General features: G+C 37.3%; 2 protein-coding genes and 1 long non-coding RNA gene across 5 annotated transcripts in view; 2 read left to right on the forward strand and 1 right to left on the reverse strand.

The window, feature by feature from the left end:
- Positions 1-496: 496 nt before the first annotated feature.
- On the forward strand, positions 497-12,828 carry LOC121315667. 3 transcript variants are annotated; one of them, XR_005950300.1, is made up of 4 exons: positions 497-604; positions 9,519-9,589; positions 10,633-10,724; positions 12,811-12,828. It is a non-coding gene; the product is annotated as an uncharacterized LOC121315667 (long non-coding RNA). The 3 variants fall into 3 exon arrangements; XR_005950302.1 differs by lacking the exon at positions 497-604 and adding an exon at positions 6,032-6,209; XR_005950301.1 differs by lacking the exon at positions 497-604 and adding an exon at positions 6,914-7,053.
- On the reverse strand, positions 4,043-5,915 carry LOC121315661 (histidine triad nucleotide-binding protein 1-like). The gene is made up of 3 exons (XM_041249938.1): positions 5,757-5,915; positions 5,027-5,131; positions 4,043-4,634 (listed from the first exon to the last, which is right to left on the reverse strand). Exons 1-3 carry the CDS (start codon positions 5,835-5,837, stop codon positions 4,470-4,472), a joined length of 351 nt encoding a protein of 116 aa, XP_041105872.1. The 5' UTR covers positions 5,838-5,915; the 3' UTR covers positions 4,043-4,469.
- Positions 12,829-20,105: 7,277 nt separating the features above from the next.
- cdc42se2 (CDC42 small effector 2) overlaps positions 20,106-21,996 on the forward strand; it is a 72,442-nt gene continuing 70,551 nt past the window's right edge. The window contains exon 1 of the mRNA XM_041249979.1: positions 20,106-20,377. The gene's annotated coding sequence lies outside the window, so the exon portion shown is untranslated. The remainder of the gene's footprint in view (positions 20,378-21,996) is intronic.

Genomic DNA, 21,996 nt, shown 5'->3' on the forward strand with positions numbered 1-21,996 from the left:
ACAAAATGAACAAATTAACTATTTACATCCCTAAAGTGCTCAATGTTATAATAATAATAATAATAATAATACATGTAGTGTGGATCCATTATACTTACAAATCATGAAGAGGATCCAATCCATCTTCAAATGATGCTTCTGTTATTGAATCATTTTCAACGTCACTTTCACGCCTATCCATCTCCTCCAAAACTTCTCTCCTCAACTTTTTTGGGATGCTTTGGAACACTGCTTGCCATTTCATTCTATTTACAAATTTTACAATTTATAAAATGATCACAAATGGTAAGAAACCTTGATGTGCTGTGCGTATTGCTGCGCTCTCCCTTGCAATACATGTGGCTCTGTTTACTTGTGCACATCGATTAGTCTTCAATGGATTAGGTTACAAACAAAGTCAAGGTATGATTGGACAGCTTGTAACCTCCCCTACAACAGGATCAGGGAGATTTCACCATCAACTGAGAGTTGTAAGGCCAGAGCAGCGAAACGCACAGCTAGTCGTTCGGACTTGTTGTTGAACCTTGAAGTACTAGACACATTGCGAAGGGGATATCTCAGCAGAGAAAATGATGAATTCAGAAAATTCCTTTACTGTTTGACGGTAGGAAAACAACATTTTTGATATTGAATCAGATTTTTTTGCTCTTTTGCTTTTGTAATAACATTACAGATGATTTATGATATATAATGTGTAACTGCACGTAAGAGGTTAAATGAAATGCTTGTTCAGCTGACAAGTTTTCATTAATATCTATGATATAATGAAGAGAGTTAATTTTGCTCATTATAGAAAGGCCTTGGATTCAAAACTGCTGACTACCAGTAAATCTTGCTTCGATTGCCAAAACCTATGTTTTCATGCCCAGCACTGCTTTTGCTTTTAAGCAGGCAAAGAAAAGGGTCACATAATTAGTTCTATCCCTTCAGCAAGTGCACTGTATGCTAAAGTTATCCATTAAAGTTTATACTTCATTGTCTTACATTCAAACTTAACAGTTCCTGTTTTTTGTTGCAGTAAAACCTGTCTACAAACCAAACATTTATATTCTTTAGTTAAATTGATATTAAATGTCTAAAATTTTTTGTTTAGTTGGAGACAGAAACTGAACTAATTCTTAAATTGATTAAATTAAATTAGCATTATCTCGTGTCTTAATTTGTCTACAACATGGTCAATGTCAAGCTTCTGTTATAATAAACTTTTAATGTTCTTTCAACAGTTTAACATTAAAAGATTTCATAGCATATATTTCCAAATCAGATACTTCAATAATTTTCTTTTACTCCAATCTGTTATGAAGTCATTTAAGCTTTCAACCAAAGGTCCAGTTATTTTCATCTATTGTTAACATGTTAGAATGTAATAGTTTATAGTGACTGAACTAAATCTGACCTCTTTCTCTGTTCATATAACATCCAGTTGAAGCAGGTAAGACATCGTAGACTTTTGCCAATGTTTGGTGTTGATTAATATGAAACACTACCATAAGCATTTTCTAATACTCATTATTTTAGACCAGATTTTAACTTAACGTAGTAAACATGTCCTACGTTTTCCATCCCATTTCTTCTTGCCAGGTTCCAATTCATTTTCATTATATATAGAAAATGTTTATTTTAATATTAACTCCTATCTTCTGTTATCCAAAAGGTATTTTGTTTGTTAAAGAGATTGCTCATTATAGAGAGGATCTTGACTTTTAAATCGCTGACCATCAAAAAACCCAGCTTGTCCAAAACCAATGAGTCATCTTTCCCTACAATAATCCTTACACAAGGTTACAAATCAGTTCACTGTATATGCAGTTACAGTTTATACTTTAAATTATTTTCTAACATGCATTTCTAATTCAGATACTTCAATATAGCAATCTCTTTTAAATTGTAATTTTATTTTACTTCATTGATACACACAGAAGGCAAGAGGTTAATTTTTTAATTAGGCACCTGCTTGGTAGCAAATGCAACCTTGAATATTTAAACTTAGGACTGCTATACTTTTACTTAATGTTGTTATATTAGGTTTCTTATTTAAATACTTTAGTTTTTTCTTACTATAATCAAACCTAGTTTGATTGCTTCTGGCATATTAACTCTGTTCAACAGTTTGCCATTCTGCTCTCACTGGATCAGAATGTTTAAGGCTGAGTCTAATTTAAAAAGAGGCTTTTGCCTGATAGGGGATTGTGGCAGGCTGGTGAGTGGATAGAGGCCCAGAGACAGTCTGCAGTTCAAAAAAGTAACAATTTTATTATAAATAAACACAAAAATAAAGTGCACAAGGGCAAAATAAAGATCTTTAAACACAAATAGAAAGATAACAAAACCTACAAAAATAAGGTTTCCAGGCTGGGCAATGCCTTTACTGGATTTATCAAAATTAAACCCCCCACCCACCCACCCACCCAAACAAACACCAACCTGCTTCCTCAGCTCCCTCCTCCTTAATGAGAAGCAGAGGCCTCCTTTTATGTCAGGTGGCTGGGTGCTGATTGATCATTAATTAACCTAACCAACTAATCAACCCCAGCCACCTGAACATAATAAACCCAGGCAGGTAGGGGAAATTAACCCCATCCCTGCCAATTTAAAAAGGGCAGAGCTTTGCTCTGCCACATGGATGTTTGGAACTTTCAGCAGGTCAGCCTGATCTTTTGACACAAGGAGCTCTCTTTTTCAGACCTTACACAAAATACAAAATGCAAAATGCAGGATCCTACATTACTATTAGCAATGTATTTCATTCTACAGCATCTAATCCATATCTAATAAGTCAGCTTGTTCACAGCAAGATTTGAATTCTCCTCCTGGCTCAGCTCAAAGTGGCTCTGCGAACACCACAACAGGCCTGTGCATCTTAGGTTTTACATCACAGGTGTGGGCAACCAGGGTCTTTACTTGATACCAGCAAAAATGTAAATTTTGTTAGCTGGGCTCCCATCTCTACATTCTCCTTCCCATCATCAGAGAGCAAACACATTTTTACTGAATCTGGGTCCATCAAAGAACCGCACACCCTTGCAACCAAGGCCTTCCATGCAAAAGGAGCTATTGACATATAGCACAAAAGGGACGTGCCAGAACCATCTATCTGTGACAACACCCTGACAACTTTAATTTCAAAGCTCTTTTCAAAATGTCCGCTCTAGTGCACTGGGGTTTGAGAGCTGTCCTCTGAATCACTGCAGGAAGCCATAACAAGTGCGCTGCTTTTCAGTTCCGTACCACATCATGGATCATATTGCTGTGTTACCTGTTTGAAAATGTGGACAATAATCCTTACACTATCAGTGCACTAGCGCTGACATTTTGAAAAGAGCTTTTTAACAGACTTTAAACTTTTAAGTGTAAAAAGTTGTCAGGATGTTAACAATGTAATGAAAAATTACAGGTATGTTATTTAAACAGCTGTAGCAACACGTGGGGACGTGGAACTCTATATATATCGGAACCCCACTACTTACTCTTGAAGTTTGCAAAAATTCTTATTTTTTACATGTGTATGGAATAGACTCACACATATAAATGATCTTGTGTTGAGGTAATTCCTGCTTTGCACCATCTTTAAACAATATCAATGTATGTATATATTATTATATTGCTAAACAGCACACTGAACACTGAAGTTGTTAAAGATGGCGCAACAAAAATGAATGAAAAGTACAAAAATTGCATGTGGGCCTATTTAGGATTCGACACTCATGGAAGAAAAATAGAATGTGACAATAAACAAGTTAATTTCTGCAAATATACACTATGGTAGTTCCATTAGGGGTAAAACAACTTTTAAGCAAAATTCCCATCTGATTACACCAAAACCCTTGTCCTTTCTCCGTAACCTCAGGTACATTCTTTTCAGAAAGCTTTAGGGACACCTGATCTTATGAGAGACGATTCACATCAATAGACTAACACAACATTAGGTAGTAAATGCATTCTGATTACACCAAACATTCAACTTAACAGAAAGTTAAAATGGAGGGGTAACATTTCTATGAATATGCAGAAATACAGACGAAAAACACTGATTTGTTTTGAACACTTTTTAATGTTTTTTATTGTTATTATTTGTTTCCAGTAGCAAACAGACGCTGAAGCAATACTAACAGTGAGTACCAGTAGTAATCTATATGAAGAAGATTGAGCGCATATTGCATTCTGTTTCCTAGCTGGTTTAGGTGTCAGCTGTATTCCCATTGGGTGCTTTGCTTTGTATGTTACTTGACATTATAAAAGTCATGTTTCAGTTATGTGTGTAAATAATATAAGAATTCTAATTAAATTATGTAGTCAAAATTGGATAGTAAATAATATTTGAAGTGCTGCAAAATAGCAATCTATTGAAAAGACCAGCAGCGGTCCTTTGCACAGCTGCTTAGCCAATGGTTTTAATCCAGCACTGAGACCAGCCAGGAAAGCATGCCCAGCCATGTTTTTTGCATGTGGATGTTTTCTGGTCCGTAAGGTTAACCAGGGGGCCAGCCCATCTGACGGCCTCCGAGAACATGGATGTGAATGTGGTAAACTTCTTGTCCACCATGGGGCCCGTCATTCAAAACCAGCCGGTATCCCTTAGAGAGACCCATCTCCTCCGCACACTTCTTCGCCACGATCATTAAGTGTCCAAGAAGCTGTAAATACAATGCAACAATTTTAAATGAACAGCGTATTTTTTCAATCTTTTTTTACTTTAAAGAAATACAAGTTTCTCTTTCAATACTGTGCATGTGAGACAGTTTCTTCTTATTAACTGCATTACTGTATCCTGGAAATCTTTTTTATATATTAGATCAGGAAATTGACATATTTATAATTCAACACTTTCGATAAAAAGAACAGCCTGGAACCTTTGCAGTAGGTCACATGGTCATATTGTTGCTAGACTATGGGTGGGTGTGAACTACAGCACAGAAAGTGGTTAGGAGCTTTAGAAATACCTGCATAGCTTGAATAAGTCAAAAACACGCAGAACAAAGTGGACAAGCATTGGATTTAGTCAAGACCTGCAATACACCATACTTACAGCTGCATCAGCTTCCTCAGCTTTTGAAAGCTGAGCAATCGGTTTCCTGGGAACCACTAGAAAGTGTGTTGGGGCTTGAGGTGCAATGTCATGAAATGCTACGCACTAAAAAACACAAACACACACATTTGCAAAAAGCCGTCATTCATAAACGGCTTTTTTATTAATTAAAAAGAAAACAAACAATTAAACAAACAAAAAGAATACACACAGTAGTTATCATTTTATTTTGTTTGTGCATACAATGTAATAAACAGTCTGTAACTTGATGTATTCTCTAAAGTAAATAATGTAAGATTTCAGATCAATTCATATATGTTATATAACAAAATGGTGAAAAGGCAATGCACGAACATGTATGTGCATTCTTACATGACAGTTAATAGATCTTTATTTTATAGTACATTTAATTTCCTTTACAACATGATATGGTCCATATATTTCAATGGGACATCTGCACCAACAAGTTAAAACTGGCTCTTGATGCCCTTCCCCCAGTACCACACGTAGGGCAGGTTTTTAAATTGTTTTGATAGGCCATGCAATTAGATCTTAATATTTAACCTTTTTAACGAAGTTATCATATAAATTACGGTAAACTAAACTGTTTTAACGCTTGGCCCCCATGTAATCCCGAACGTGCAGTTTAGAGAATACGTCAATGAGTATGAAAGAACATACATTCATCTATTTACATTTATTTCTGCAAATCAATCAGACTAATAAATACCTGCTCGTCTTCATAACATATTTTTGCAGGGATTTCCTTGCGAATGATTTTACTGAAGAGTGTGTCTTCGCCGTCAGCCATGGTTTCAAAACTATTTCTTTCACTTTCTATGGGCAAATAAACGTGACGCTGTATGGGGCTGCGAAACCTGAACCCCAAAACATGTTTTGCATTGCAAGCATAAAAAAAAAAAAATGGGACGTTTCATTTTTTTTATTTCCGATCGTTATTGGTTGTTCGGAGAGTACGTTATAAACCGTAAGAACACAACTTACAGTTTATTGGCCCTTGTTGCACCCGTAGTCGTTAGACCTGCCTCCAGACTGTACCATTTGAAGTAAAATCGATTTTGCCCTTCACTGATTTCTGTGACATGATTTGTTAAGACTTGAGAAAGGCGTGGACATTTACAACTCGAGTTCAGACAAAAAGCAACATGGACCTCTCATGAAGGTGAGAGAGGCATTGGCGATGAGTCATGTAAATAGCATCAAGCGTTTGTTTCACCTTTTTCTGACATTTATAATTTCATTTATTTTAATTGTCTGTTGTAAAATTGCAAATAGCGTTTAGTGTTAGTACTGGATCCAAATTGAGTGAGATATTGAGTGTCATGAGTACATTTGATCAATTTACTGTACTGGTAGTACATGTTGTAATTTAAAAGTTTATTTTCATTCAGTGTCATTGTTACAGTCTCTGTAAAATAGATTTATGTTACGTGTTATATTATATTACTGTAGCGCATTTGAAATCGCTCCCCAGAATCTCACTAAAAAGATTTGTTTGTACATATGGCAGGTTCTTAGACTATTCAAGGCATTGCACAGAACGAGACAGAACACGTTCAGAGATGAGCATTGGCGGGGGGGGGGGGGGGGGGGGGGGGGGGGGGGGGGGAATATTTATTTATTTATTTATATTTGTATTAAATCGCTCTTTACATAATAATCCAAAGCCACTGTTGCAATAATCGTAGTGCGATAAACCCAGTGGTATAGCAGATGTATATACAACTGCATTCTTAGTTCCCTTTCAAGTGGAATGACAACCATCACCGAATGGGAAGAGTCTCTCTGACCGTCAATCACTGAGCATATATAAAAAGCTGCCCTATCAGGGCCCTGCTGTGAGGAGGAAGCCCCTCGCACCTCCTGCTGAAGAGGGCAGTCCTCACAGTAGCATATCGCCATTTTCTCTCTCACTTCACTGAGACAGGTCATATTGCCTCGTGCTTTCTTCGTTCCAAAAATTTGTTGATTTGTACGGTGTCGATCTACAAATTGAAATACATACGGTAAGCTGCTACTAATCGAGTGTTTTTGATATTGCTCATTGCCATAATCTTGCATCAGTAGTTTTCTACTGATTAGATGGTTTCGACCCTGCTATTTGAGATTGGCGATCAACTCATTATTCTCTTTCACTGCCTAGTGTAGATTAATTACCGTTGCTGGCTATTATCCTCTGGAACCTCGCCCGCCACTGTGACCAGGGAGCACCCCCATACTCATGGGTCACCCTCCACTTCCCCACCATCGGTGCAGAGGCATAGGCGCCCCTCTGTGGAGGCGAGAAGGTCACCGCAGAGGCGGCACCGCACGAGAGGGTGTTCGCCAGGAGGCAGGTGGTCACCGCGGAGGTACCACTCTCCTTCCCCGCGTATGCGCAGGCGCTGTCCCTCTGAGTCGCCAGAGAGACGCCAAAGTGGATACCGCATCCTCAGGTGGTGAAACAGATTTGGGAGAGGTTTCATACTGCACAAGTCGACCTCTTCGCCACAGCTGAGTCCACTCTTTGCCCCCTGTGGTTCTCTATGGAGAGAGACAGGGGGCCCCCTGGGAGTAGACGTGCTAGCTCATCCCTGGCCATAGGGGCTCTTGTATGTGTTCCCTCCATTACCGCTATTACCCCTGACACTAGAGAGGATCAAGGTGGAGAGAGCCCAGGTTTTGCAGGTCACACCCAGATGGCCAAGGCGCCCTGGTTTGCTCTCCTCTCCAACATGTTGTTGGGCCAACCGTGGCAGCTCCCACTACGCAAGGACCTCCTGAGCCAAGCAGAGGGGTTATTATGGCACCCGAACCCAGCCCAGTTCCAACTCTGGGTCTGGTTGTTGAACGGAGCTGTCTATCCAGACAAGGTTTGCCAGATGCAGTGGTAGAGACACTACAGTCTGCTAGGGCGCCGAGCACTAGAGCCCAGTATTCATATAAATGGAATGTTTTCCAAGACTGGTGCATTGCTGAGGGTCATGATCCTGTGACATGCCCTATTGAGACAATCTTAACATTCTTACAACACCTGTTTGATGCGGGAAAATCCGCATTCACTCTGAAGGTCTACTCTTTGTCCCCTGGGGCACACTTTGTGGCAGTGCAATTTCTTAAAGGGGCTCGGAGGCTCCATCCTCCGATGAAAAGCATAGTCCGTAAGTGGTATCTGGAACTGGTGCTGTGGGTCATTATGGGTCCCTCATTTGAGCCAATGGCTTTAGCAGAGGTGTGCCCTGTTTCCCTCAAAGTGGCGTTTTTATTAGCCATTACGTCTGCCAGAAGAGTAAGTGAGCTGCATTTGCTATCCATCAATGACACATGTATGGCTTTCACTGGAAATGACTCATGGGTAACATTAAGAACAAACCCAGCCTTTTTGCCAAAGGTGGTCTCATCATTCTATATTAACCAGCCAGTGGTTTTGGAAACGCGAGTCATAGGAGGACCGTAGACAGAACACGATTTGCCCTGTCAGGGCTATGCCCGTTTATCTGGATAGGACAGCGTCTTGGAGACAGTTCAACCAGCTGTTTGTCGGCTATGTGTCCCGCTCTAGAGGTCAGGCCCTATCAAAGCAATGTCTAGCGCACTGGGTGGCAGATGCCATACGCTTGGCGTATGAACAGATGGACTCCCCCATGCTGGGGGACATTACGGCCCATTCTACCAGGGGCCAAGCGACTTTGTGGTCTCTCTTTCATGGCGCCTCTTTGGATGAGCTTTGCAATGCTGCTACATGGACAGGTAGTCAGACATTTGCACATTTTTACCGCTTTGATGTTGCAAACCGAGCGAGGCCTTCTCTGGGCTCTAGGGTGTTGCAGGCGGCATGTCCTTAGGCATCATGAGGGCTCTGAGGTTATCACCGTGAGGCTGTACTGTCGGAAATCTGGAGCCACGACAGCTTTGGTACAGCTTCCCATTCGGTAATGGTTGTCATTCCACTTGAAAGGGAACTCTATGTTATTACTATAACCCTTGTTCCCTGAAAAGAATGACATCCATTACCCTTCGAGTTCATGGCCCCAGCTGATCTCTGATTTCGAAAGAAAATGGCGATATGCTACTATGAGGACAGCCCTCTTCAGCAGGAGATGGGAGGGACTTCTCACAGCAGGGCCCTTATAGGGCAGCTTTTTTATATATGATCAGTGATTGACGGTCAGAGAGGCTCTTCCCATTCGGTAATGGTTGACATTCTTTTCAGGGAACCAGGGGTTATGCTAATAACCTAACGTTTTACTGTGAGATTTATTACTAGCATGTCAAATAAGTGACCCCCATCCCAATCATACATTACTATCTGTCAGTCATGCATACAAGATATATCTTTGTAAATTGGAAAACAGCCTTTTGGAGAATGACCCCTACGAGTATTTCTATTAGTCTACAGGCTCTGCCAAATTCCTTCAGTGTTCACTTTAAAAAATAAATCAAAATACTGTAGAGAAGGTATAATCAATGCAACATGTTTTTTTCTTAAAAGCTGCCAGGGAGAAGATAAATGAAGAATTCAAGAAACACAGAAATGAAACATGTACAGAAACAATAAATAAGGTATTATTATTTGTTTTATTAAAGCTGTTTTTATTAGAAAAACATTCCAATTCAGTCTTCCTCTCTTGTGGGAGAGAGAAGTAGTATGGGGGGTGGGGGTGTTGAAGATGTAAACTATTTCGAGGGAAAGGCCCTGTCCACACTACATAACCGAATTCGAGAACTGTACTCAAAAGCGTTGTAATTAATCCAGCTCAAAGCGTACACACTGTTTCGTTGGGCTTAATGCGTACAAACACTATTCAGATAGTTTGGTTACAGTTCCTAGCGGAACTGTGGCACTTAATATGACGTTGTCCCATCATGCACTGTATTTTGTTTACAACCCGGCAAATACGGAGCACGTGCCCACAGAACACATAGCTCTTCTTAGCATGAACGTCATGGCTTTGTTTCTTAAACACAAGGAACATTTTATCATAATGTGTGTGAGTTTCATTTTGAACTCTGAAGTTCTTCTTGACCGATTTCATCGCTCCAGATATCAACACGGTACAGCAGTATTGATAGCCGTACTCAGCTCCTTAAGACACATGTTCTGAGTACTGTATTTGTAATGTCCACACACCAAAACATATCAGAAAGCATTAGGGGATATTGGAGGATACACAAAAAATGTAGTTCTGTATTACAGCATCCACACTTCTGACAAACCACACTACCTGATCTAATTTAGAACCGAATTTGAGACTACCACAAGCTTTTAAGCTGGTTTAAAGGCAACTAATGTAGTTTAAAGGCATAGTGTGAGCAGGGCCTTAGTCTCAGTTAGGGAGTCTAAAACAGGATTTAAGCTAATTGTGGTCATCCTCATAATTTTTGACCTGATAATCAATAACTCAAAATGTATATATCCTCTGTGTATTCTTTAGAAGTTAAGTAGATATTTCAAACTTACAATATTCTTTGATACTGGATTACTGTTAATTAAAAAAAAAAAAAAAAAAAAAAAAAAAAATTGTATTCCGTTCCTCAAATGAGAAGTTCTATGTTGATGCCAATGAGGTGGTTATTCTTAAAATGATTGTATGTAACTTGAAAAGTATTTTTCAGATGATTAAAGTTGGTTCAGATGTTGAAGTTATTCTTCGTAAAACAGTACTCCAGGGAGTTCATGTAGAAGACAAAAAAATACGTAAGTACGAACAATATCTGTATGTTTCTCAGACCTGGGTAAGTTACACCTACAGCAGAATTGTGTGCTGAAATGGTATTTTGTTCAATTGCAGTTAGTTACAATTATGCAGAAATAATTACAATTACTCTAAAAAGTTACATAAACAGCTACACATATTAAAATGTTTATTCTAAATAAGCAAGCAATAATCGCAGGTACAAATACAGAAATATACTATAACTTGTGTTTTCAAACCCATGGGGTTGAAGATACAAGAATAATGATCAAATGACAAAAAAAATGCGGAATGAAACTGGTGCGCCAAGGCTCATTTCCATTTACAATTAAATTCATTGCAATTAATTACGAACTGCACAATTACAATTATAATTGAGCCCATGTCTGATGTTTATACTACATTGGAGTTACAATATGGAGTTAACTGGGTAGTGGGGACATTGTTTAAAGAAAATACATCTCAGAAAATACACAACCACCATCTGAATCATTTCAAACAGTCATTTTACTTATACATTAGACAATACTGTCATACTGCACAAGTTTTATATTGATAGACCAAAGTATATACTACATTTTACCTTATTGTGAGTTCACAGAATCACAAACAGGTTTACCAGACATCCAAGAAAGCTGGCATTGTAATTCAATATGTTAACGTAGCATTCAGCAGGTTTCATTCGTTCATTTATGAAGCAAATTTATCAGTTAATTCTATAGGGGATTCAAAATCTTTGGACATAGCTGTATATATTTTGTTTTTAATTGGTAAAAGTCGATCAGATATTTCTAGCCTGGCCTTTTGTACGTTTAACATGTTTTGGTCAGGTGACAATGTAAATTAATTGTTATGATCTGCAATAAATACATCCAATATTTAATGTTACAAAAAATGTAATATGAAAGAGATGTGACATTTTAATAAATACAGTACGATACATCCAGTAGTTTCCAAATACATTTTCCATCGTTGATATTATACAATATTAATCAGAAAATAATAAGTACAAAGACTAATTTGAGAGTTTTGCAGAATATTCGGGAGAAGACTCCACCCTTTATAAAGCTAACCTCAGTCATTCTAACAGGTGTCCATGAAAATAATAGCGTTCCAATAACTGTTACCTTTGTAAGATTTCATACCAGTTTTGTGTTGGATATTAACTTGCTTGAAAATTTTGCGATTTTTAAAATTTCTTCCCAGTTTCTTTTTGTCTTTTTCATTGTAAGTCATGAGTTGGATGCGATATGATCAAGACAAAGATCAGAAGTACAAGCAAGACAATCCATTTTTAAATTAAGTGATTCGTAATTAGTAATATATTATTTACTGTAAGAATATAAGTCTATCAATGTTAATTTTGCTATGAAAAGTAAGCTTAAAGTACACAATGTATCCAAAATACAGGAATCATAATACTTTAAACCACTTTTATAAGCAACATTATTATACTTTCAATCTTCAGTTGCAGTTGTTTCTCTTTTTGACACTTGAGCGTCATTGATTATTTGTGTTTGTAAATTGTTAGGGCAGCTGATTTTTATCAAGCATTTTTATCAGTTTGTTGCAACGTTTACACCCTTAAAGACCTATGTTTCTTGGCATTGAAAATTATTTAACGACCCAACAGGAAAATAAATGACATTTTAAAGTATAATATCATTTATTTATTTATTTATGTTATTTAATAAGCATTACCTATATGTTGACTCTTTATTTTCTTTAAAAAATAAATAAATAAATAAATAAATAGATTAAACAAGTCTGTTGATTTTCTATACATACTGGTATATGCTTGTGAAGTCTGAGAGGAAAACATTGATTGGCTGTGCTAACAGTCACTTCAAGCTCACATTTTAGGGCCCCCTACTTTTTTCCCATAATTCAGGTACTGCAAGACAGTACATTTTTGTTTGTTTGTTACTGTTCTGAAACATGTACTCATGTTTCTAGTGACTTAATTGGATTTAGTGGTTTCCAGATACTTAAATACACTGGGTTTTCTGCAAGCATGTTTCACCCAATTAAGTAAGTCTTCTATAAAACAAGATAAAAGAGGTCAACATTTTTCTGCTTTTTTGACAGACCTTCGGTACAGAGAAGAACATCTTCTGGAAAATGTACCTTATTGTAATAATCCTACCAAGAAGAATGCATGACTTGCGTGATCCCCAACAAGATCCTGCAAACCAAACCAAGTAGCAAAGGTGCAAAAGCCTACTTCTGTTCTTCAGGCCACTTGAAGGTTGAACTTTATTTCACTGTTGCCAAAGAAACTGCTCAGTGGTAAGCTTGCTTTCATGGTGATGGTCACTTATCTGCAAGTGCGTTTTGTGCACTACGGTTCTTCATATTTTGTATTCACATTTTAAACAGTGAATTTATTTAATCTGTTGTAATATAGTTTTCCGAATAAATAATAATTCCATCCCCAATGTTGCATCTTTGTTTTATAAAACTTGTATTCTCTTCCATGTTTTTGCAGTCAAAAAAAACTTTTCATGAATGACGGTGAGTTCAGCAGAGTTACAGTATGATTGAACATTAGATGGCAGTGTTGCTTCTATATATTAACAACCTTGCCCCCCCCCCCCCCCCCCCATGGTGATTGCTAGAAGCTGTTAGAAACACGTTTTACAAAATATACATAAAAAGGTGTTAAACGCACGCTGTGTTCGTTTTAAAGAAACGTACCTATGAACACAATAAAGTGATTCATTGCTGCTTTTCAGCTGATAATAATAACAAGCAGTTGGTGGTTACAGTTTGCAGAAAATATTTTATTTTTTTGTCTTCCATGGTAGTTCTTGTATTTGTTTTATTGCCATTCTGTTTGTAAGTTTTATGAGCAGTTTAAAAGGAATTAAGAATAAATATTTTAGTTCTCTGGAATATCTACAAGCTAGTAAGAGCTGCATTTAATTTGCTGAAGTATCCGATTATTTCTTTCCTCAGTTGCCTTTAATATAGTTTCCGTCTGTGTAGATTATGAGTCGTCTTCCAGAAGTGCTGATCTGAGCAATTGCCACATATGACAGCATTATTATTATATCTTTGTATGAAATATGACGCCCTTGTATCTTTTCAATGCAAAATACCCCAATTCACTTTAATAATGTTATCAAGGATCTGGAAATCTGAGTACTAGATTTTCGAAAAACTTAGTTAAGCTAAGAACTATTGTGTAAAACATCTGAATTCAAAATTGTGAAATTTCAAAAGTGAAACATGAATGTGAAAAATAAAACAAAGTATTCACTGCTTTCAGTATACAGGCTACAGTATACAGAAATAGTTTTTGCATTTAGGGACATTTTTATTTATCTTTCATGGCTAGATCTTTATGCTACTATACTTTTATTTTCTACGTGACCAGTATTCCTGTGATATCCTGTTTTCCTTTTTGTGCACATAAATATTCCAAGCCTCTACATCTCTCAAGCTCACAACTGCTTCTGCTGGCAAATTAGAAACTGCAAACAGTACCGTAGCATAACTGGGATGGACCTTTAATTTCTTGCATTTCACTTTGAAGTGCTATCCTTTCAGATATTCCCATAGAACAAGCATAGAGTCTAGTTAATTAACTTCATATTGACCTCTTTATTGATACTGTTCAAGTTCAATTTACATTTGATGGCTTTTGCTCTGTGATAAGCTGAAGCAGGCCCTTTACCTGCTGTTCTGGGCAAAAAAAAATCTTTCGACCATTAAAATAATGTCAGTCAAAACAGAAAAATATCGGTGACGTCCATTTCTTCTTCTAGAATTCAGAATATTCTGCAGTTTACTTCATCTGGTCTTCAAAGCTTGTCAAAGGTAGCTTGGTCTTTTTGAAATCCTTATACACAATGGTTACAGTGTTAGTTACAGTATTGTAGTTTTCTATTGGCATATTGTCATCTTAGTTGACTGAGACAACATGGGGCCGGTGGCATAATGTGGAGTCAAGCTTGCTAAAGACAGAAAAGTCGGCTGAAGTGAATTTCACCGTTTACATGGACCCTAAATAGGTAAACATCTACTAAAAAATAAATAATTATACAATTTTGCATTGCTGTCAATAGGAGCAAATCGGGATGGTGCTATTTATTTATTTATTTATTTATTTTTAATTTTTTGCAAGTTGGTCTTTTTATTGAGGTGGCTTAATGTTAGGCTTTAGTGAATTTGGGCTTTTACATGAAATACTTACTAGAACAAGTTGCTTCCAGTGGCTAATGGAATGCAGAAGTTTAATGGACTTTAAACTACAGTTTAAACATCTTCCAAAGAGTAAAAAATCTGTTTACCAATATACACAGTCTCACTTCCTGAGCTGATAGATTACTTCCCCTGTGTGCTATGATAAAGCAGGAGCAGGTGGATTGTTCTGCAAACAGAAAAAGTAATATATAGTCCAGAGGTAAAAATTGTGGTTACTGTAACTGCTGAGTTTTGCTACATTTCCACAGTTGATGTGCTACACAGATGTGCGTCTCCGTAAATCTCCTTTACAGCTTGCTAAGTCATTAATTTCCAGCTGTCTGTGTAATGGCAAGCCTTCTTTTACCCTAGAGCTATGTTATGGATCTGTGTTTATTTTCTGAACCTGGTAGCATTACCCATGTAGATCACACTGACATGAGCTAATAGAATGTTAAAACTAGTTTTCAGATATATCACAAACCAGGGTTTCTGTTCTAGTGTTAACCAAGGTTTTAAAATCTAATTTTCTTACCTCTTATTGGTACCCTTTTCCCGTGTTCAAGATTATGTGGTTATTTACTTCTGTTTTTTAGATCCCTTTATTCAGAAAATAAAGATCAGTTATTCAACACCAAGAAAAATAAATAACTTATTTCTATTGCATTATCTTTGAAATGTCTGCATATTCAAAACCGAAGTATTAAAAACAAGCAGAAAAAGGAAAGAATTTCAGCAGCAAAGAAGTGATAATATTGCTTGAGTTAATAAGATGTAAGAAATTGGATTTTACAACCTTGGTGAGCATGCTTTTTGTTTATTGGTCTTTTCAATTAATCTAAATTTGGCCCCAGTATTAAATCATTTACATTGGTCTTATTGTGAACCAAGGCTATGAACAATTACTTCTAGCACTGTATTTACACTGTGTAAATAATGTGCAATCAACATGTGTTGAAAATGTAATTGTGAAATGGCAATTGTGTTTTCAATGTGGGTTGAGTGCATGTTATTTAGTGAAGGTGATTAGGTAGAGCTATGCGGCACATTCCATAGCAGCCATTCTATATTTAACTAGTAATTATACCCACCTGCGCTAGTAACCCCTAAAGTGCCAATTCAACTTGCAGTGGGGGCCTAATATCCATGCATGTGAGTAATTTCAGTGTACATTTTGTTTTATGTAAAATGACAGAAACTGACTCATTCAAATCATATGTAAATCACAGGGATGCCTTTGTGTGATTTCATTGGCTAGCCAGCAGCTGTTGATGGTGGCTTAACTAGGCTGATGTCTAGAAAGACTTGAGCTGCATTTCCACTGCCCTGTTTGAATGTCGTAATTGATTAGCACGCTGTTGCAATACTTGCCCTCCTCACAAACACTCACACATGTAACTTAATCTCATGAACCACCCCTTAATCTTGTGGAATTTAGCCTTTGGAGCTAAACTTGTACAGGCAATGAGTGGACTTGAGGGCTGAGACACCCTCTGCTAGAAATTGGGGGATATTATGCCTGAGCCTGCAGCCCAGCAACCCCACAAGCCAGGGTCCAAAGTCAAGCTTCTTTGTTCTACCATCAATTTCTTTTTAGCGCTCTCTCTCTCTCTCTCTCTCTCTCTCTCTCTATATATATATATATATATATATATATATATATATATATATATATATATATATATATATATATATATATCTGGGGAAAAAATTAAGAGACCACTGCAAAATTATCAGTTTCTCTGGTGTTTGGGTAAAATGAACATTTTTGTTTTATTCTATAAACTACTGACAACATTTCTCCCAAATTCCAAATAAAAATATTGTCATTTAGAGCATTTATTTGCAGAAAATGACAACTGGTCAAAATAACAAAAAAGATGCAGTGTTGTCAGACCTCGAATAATGCAAAGAAAATAAGTTCAGATTCATTTTTAAACAGCACAATAATAATGTTTTAACTTAGGAAGAGTTGAGAAATCAATATTTGGTGGAATAACCCTGATTTTCAAGTACAGCTTTCATGCGTTTTGGCATGCTCTCCACCAATCTTTCACATTGATGTTGGGTGACTTTATGCCACTCCTGGCGCAACAATTCAAGCAGCTCGGCTTTGTTTGATGGCTTGTGACCATCCATCTTCCTCTTGATCACATTCCAGAGGTTTTCAATGGGGTTCAGGTCTGGAGATTGGGCTGGCCATGACAGGGTCTTGATCTGGTGGTCCTCCATCTACACCTTGATTGACCTGGCTGTGTGGCATGGAGCATTGTCCTGCTGGAAAAACCAATCCTCAGAGTTGGGGAACATTGTCAGAGGAGAAGGAAGCAAGTTTTCTTCCAGGACAACCTTGTACTTGGCTTGATTCATGCCAAAGCTGCCTGATTCCAGCCTTGCTGAAGCACCCCCAGATCATAATCAATCCTCCACCACATTTCACAGTGGGTGCGAGACACTGTGGCTTGTAGGCCTCTCCAGGTCTCCGTCTAACCATTAGACGACCAGGTGTTGGGCAAAGCTGAAAATTGGACTCATCTGGGGGTGCTTCAGCAAGGCTGGAATCGGGCAGATTTGTCTTTGTGAAGGGCTCATGAATCAAGCCAAGTACAAGGTTGTCCTGGTTTAAATCCTCATTTAAATGCTCTAAATGACAATATTTGTATTTGGAATTTGGGAGAAATGTTGTCAAAAATGTTCATTTTACCCAAACACATACCTATAAATAGTAAAACCAGAGAAACTGATAATGTTGCAGTGGTCTCTTCATTTTTTCCCAGAGCTGTGTGTGTGTGTGTGTGTGTGTATATATATATATATATATATATATATATATATATATATATATATATATATATATATATATATATATATATAATTTTCACGATTGAATCTTTCTTGATTTAATTTAATTTTATAACTCACATGTAAAATGTGATGAATTTCAGAAAACCAAGTTGTTGTTTTTTTTAATAGATTTTGCTATTTTGTTTTACACATTGGAACAGCAAAACTTTATTTTGGTGTATTCAGTACCCCAGCAATCCCACAGGGACATGTGACCAACCTCAATGTTTTAGCAAACATTTCCAATGTCTGATATCACCACAGCATCCAATTTGACCCTACCCAATATATTAACTGTTACAATCACTGCTCGTCTGAAATTCCCAATGTGATTTAAAAAGTGGGACTCAACTACTTCTGCTGACTCTCTGCACAGAACGATGTCTGTATTCGGATGGTATCACTCACTGCATCAAGGCTGGAAAAGTGTTGAGTCTCAGCACAAAAACTAGAAACTCACTGTACTTAATGTGATGGACATGCTGACCCATGTGCTTACTGTTGCAATACATTAAATAGTTCTTGATCACATTGCTTGGTGAAAATAATTAAGTTTCACTATTCTTGCTCAAGATATCTTGCTGTTGGGACTTTTAAAGTCTAACAAATTGAAAATGAACAAATGGAAATTGGAAATGAAAACAAACTGTATGATTTAATGTACAGGGCTGAATAAAAAAACTAAAACAAAACAGTAATACCTGCAAATGTTGAACACACATTCGTTTAAATGGGCTGTCCTGTACTTTTATTTGTTAAGCAAATGGAATCATTGAGTTGTATTTTCTATTACATAAAAACATTATATAAATTATATTACTCTATATAATTGCATCTTGCTGTTGTAAATTAGATCCTGTGACAGTGGTCAACACAGGTCTGATAGACTTTGATAGAGAGGTTATTAATAGGTGCTGAATTAGCAGGGAGTTTTGTATCAAGACTGAGTAAATTACTGGTTTTCACAGGGAATAGACTCAGAATTGATGAACATTCTGCACAATAAGTCTGTGTGTTTGTGTGGGATAATTTGCTGCTGTTGTTGTAAACGAAGAATACGGTTTTGAGGTACCAAGATGGAGCGGATTATCTATTTAGAAGTCAACCACCCCCGTCACATTTATTCATATACCCAGTGCCAAAAATACAATGCAAGAAAGGATTCCACTGAATCAATTACAACCCATTCTACAACCCACCAGTACCTGTGTAAAATGGGCCTCCCTCCCTCTGTCTCCACATAACTTCCAAAATAGCTCTCTGGTCTCAGGGCTTTGTTGCTCTCTTTTCAGATTTCTGAACTTTGATCAAGCCTTCCTAAGCTTTCTAAATGAGTTCAGCTTCCTCAACCTCAAGTCTGGCTCTTGGGGTGCAATATGTATACTTTCATGAGCTCACATCCACATCTTCAAAGGTTGTCCTGCAGAGGACCTGTCACTTCACCCATGCACTAAATTCTATGATAAAATAGTGTGTGTGTGTGTGTGTGTGTGTGTATACCGGTGTTGCATTTTAATTGTGCAGTCTTAAGTTTTACATCAGTAGCTCATTGGGCACATACATAATGTTAATTACATTTTAAATAGTGAGCAGATAGGTTTATTGATTGTTTGAGTAGTATTGTTCCTTGGGATAACAAAATACTGAACTCAAGTCATGTGATTTCATAAAAACGTCAGGTGCTCAGTGTTATGAATTTGAGTTGAGTTAAAATTGCCAAAATGAGTTGATTAAGAAACAACGAAAGATACGACCACGCCCCGCTTGAGTAACGAAGATGGCCTGGTTGCTATCGGCATGATTGAAGGCAGCCTGTCTGTGAAAGAAGCTGCCCAGAGAATGAGATGTTCTGCTTCAACAATCAGCAGACTAATCCAGGGAAACCAGGAAAGCGGCTCTGTGAGGGACAGGCCACGTCCTGGAAGACTGTCCACATCCTGGAGGTCTTGCGTCAACGCTGCCAGGATTGTGTTAATACTCAGGGAAGTCATACTCAATATTCAATTTGTAATGTTTTCATTTTGACAGCATGTCATGTTTCATACTGAAAACTTATCTGTGTGTGTTTGTGTGTGTGTGTGTGTGTGTGTGTTTGTGTATGGGTCTGGTGTAGGTGTCCATGAGAAAAATGGTTGACCTTAACTATAAGCAAGCAATTTTTATCTAACTGACATGCAGTAATTGACTATCCCTTATTACAGCGGTTAACAAATGAAGCTTAACGTACTCATTATTATAGCTTTGTGTGTGTACACAAGTCAAACCACTGGAGGCGCTGTTTTCCTTGTTTGTGCATCTGTGTTGGATTTCTGGAGGAGTGTCAGTGTGTGAGAAGTCTCCTCCTTTCGGAACCTGATTATTCTCTAATTCAAACCCGGCAGAAACAGCAGCAGCAGCAGCAGCAGCAGCAGCAGCTTTTCAATCTTCTTCGGCAGTAGAGTGAGTCGCCATCTTCATCGACCTCTTTGCTTCCTTTACCTCTCATATTCAGTTTACACGCTCACGTTACATTGGGAAAGCTGTGCACGTCCACCAAATGACACAGACGCTTTATGTTTTTTAAATCACATTGCACATTGGGGAAAATCATTGCACTGGGAACGCTGAAGGCAAGGGGATATAGGTAAGACATTGAGTGTTATTTTTATTGTTGCTGTTAAATCTTTTTTGAATCATTTGGTTTTATTTCTTCATGTAGGTTACAAGTAATACATGCTAATCAGATAGAAATGTTATTGTGCATTGAATCGCAAGACGCGATTCAAGGAAGAATGCAAATTACGATTGACATTTGATCTGACATTTAATTTGATACATGTAAGAAATATTGTTGTTACAAACGTAAGGAATTGATCTTTGTTAAAATATATATATATAATATATATATATATATATATATATATATATATATATATATATTTATATATATATATATATATATATTATATATAATTTATGCTAATTGGGGTTAAAAGTTAAGAATTGTCAATTTCTTAGACTGAAATAATTTCTGGGGAAAGGGACAGACCCACTGTATTTTAAGACATCTCTGTCCATTTCAACCTATTGCAAGCACTGATCTAGACCGCTGTGCACGATATTCCGCGTACCGGTTTGCTGTAATCTTGAAATTATATATATAATATATAAACCAGCAGGATTTTATTGAAGGCATCTCTCTGATTTGTGCTGCAAAATCAAGTTTTAATTGTGTCGATGAATTTACCAAATGTTTGGTTGATGTGCCGAATTCGCTTTGCAAATGTAGTTTTAAATAGGCGTGCAAAATGTGTCAAAATGTGTTACATTATATTGTTGGCTATGTGAACCGTAAACTAAGCGATATGTTCATTCCCAACCCTGTTTTACAGAGATAAGAATGAAAATAACATGATTACTTCCCACACATTCAAACCAATGTGACTTGTCTTTATAGTGCCTCTGCCCACAGAAATCTAATTAACATGCAAATAAATGCAAGATCGCTTTTTAGATTTATTTTGCATACTCGTACTATTTTACTGATTTATTCTTCGAGGATTTTGCTCTGCTGCCATTGGTGGATATTAACGTGATTTTAGATTTAGTTACCGTTACGCTTTGGGGTGTTTACATTGTAGCATAGTTTGTGGGCAAATAGTGGAGTGAAGACTACTCGTACCAAAACGTAGATGTACTGTACTGGTATGTAATACATTGACATGCACACAAGTTAAAAAAAAAAAAAAATTGCACTGAATACTGTCTCTTTTATTTGGCTAAATCTACCTGTTCCTTTGTACAAAAGAAAATGTCATACGTTATGTAGGGGGAATATATGTTCTCTTTTGAAGTATTTGCTATTTATTGCTACAGTACCAGCTATTCCACTTGCTACTGCTTACAAGTTACCCCTTTCAGCTTTCTCAGGATTCGGAAACCAAATAATGAATTCGCCAATGAATTAATAGCAGGCATGTTAAAATTACTGCAAAGGGGGTGAGGTTATCTGTTATTGCGAAAGGGTGTATTTGAGGAACACAGTTAATTAAATGTATTGTGTCTTCAGCAGTACTATTTATTTGTTTGGGGCAGCAGGCCACTTCCACCAAGTACTTCAGTGTTTGACAGCCTCACCCCATGTACTGTGTGAGGCAGCTGTGACTGAAACAGAACCTGAGGAATATTCTGTTCGCTGTGTCGCTGCGCATACCACTTCACTCTGGTGACTGCCATATATCCATCATGGTAAATAAAACCAGA

The sequence above is a fragment of the Polyodon spathula genome, chromosome 1, assembly GCF_017654505.1.
Source record: "Polyodon spathula isolate WHYD16114869_AA chromosome 1, ASM1765450v1, whole genome shotgun sequence".
NCBI lineage: Eukaryota > Metazoa > Chordata > Actinopteri > Acipenseriformes > Polyodontidae > Polyodon > Polyodon spathula.

Coding starts and splice junctions, on each gene's coding strand:
- LOC121315661 (XM_041249938.1), bottom strand. CDS start 5,837: ATGGCTGACGGCGAAGACACACTCTTCAGTAAAATCATTCGCAAGGAA. Junction 5,132..5,756: donor TATGTTATGAAGACGAGCAG/GTATTTATTAGT, acceptor TGTGTTTTTTAG/TGCGTAGCATTTCATGACAT. Junction 4,635..5,026: donor CTGAGGAAGCTGATGCAGCT/GTAAGTATGGTG, acceptor TTGTATTTACAG/CTTCTTGGACACTTAATGAT.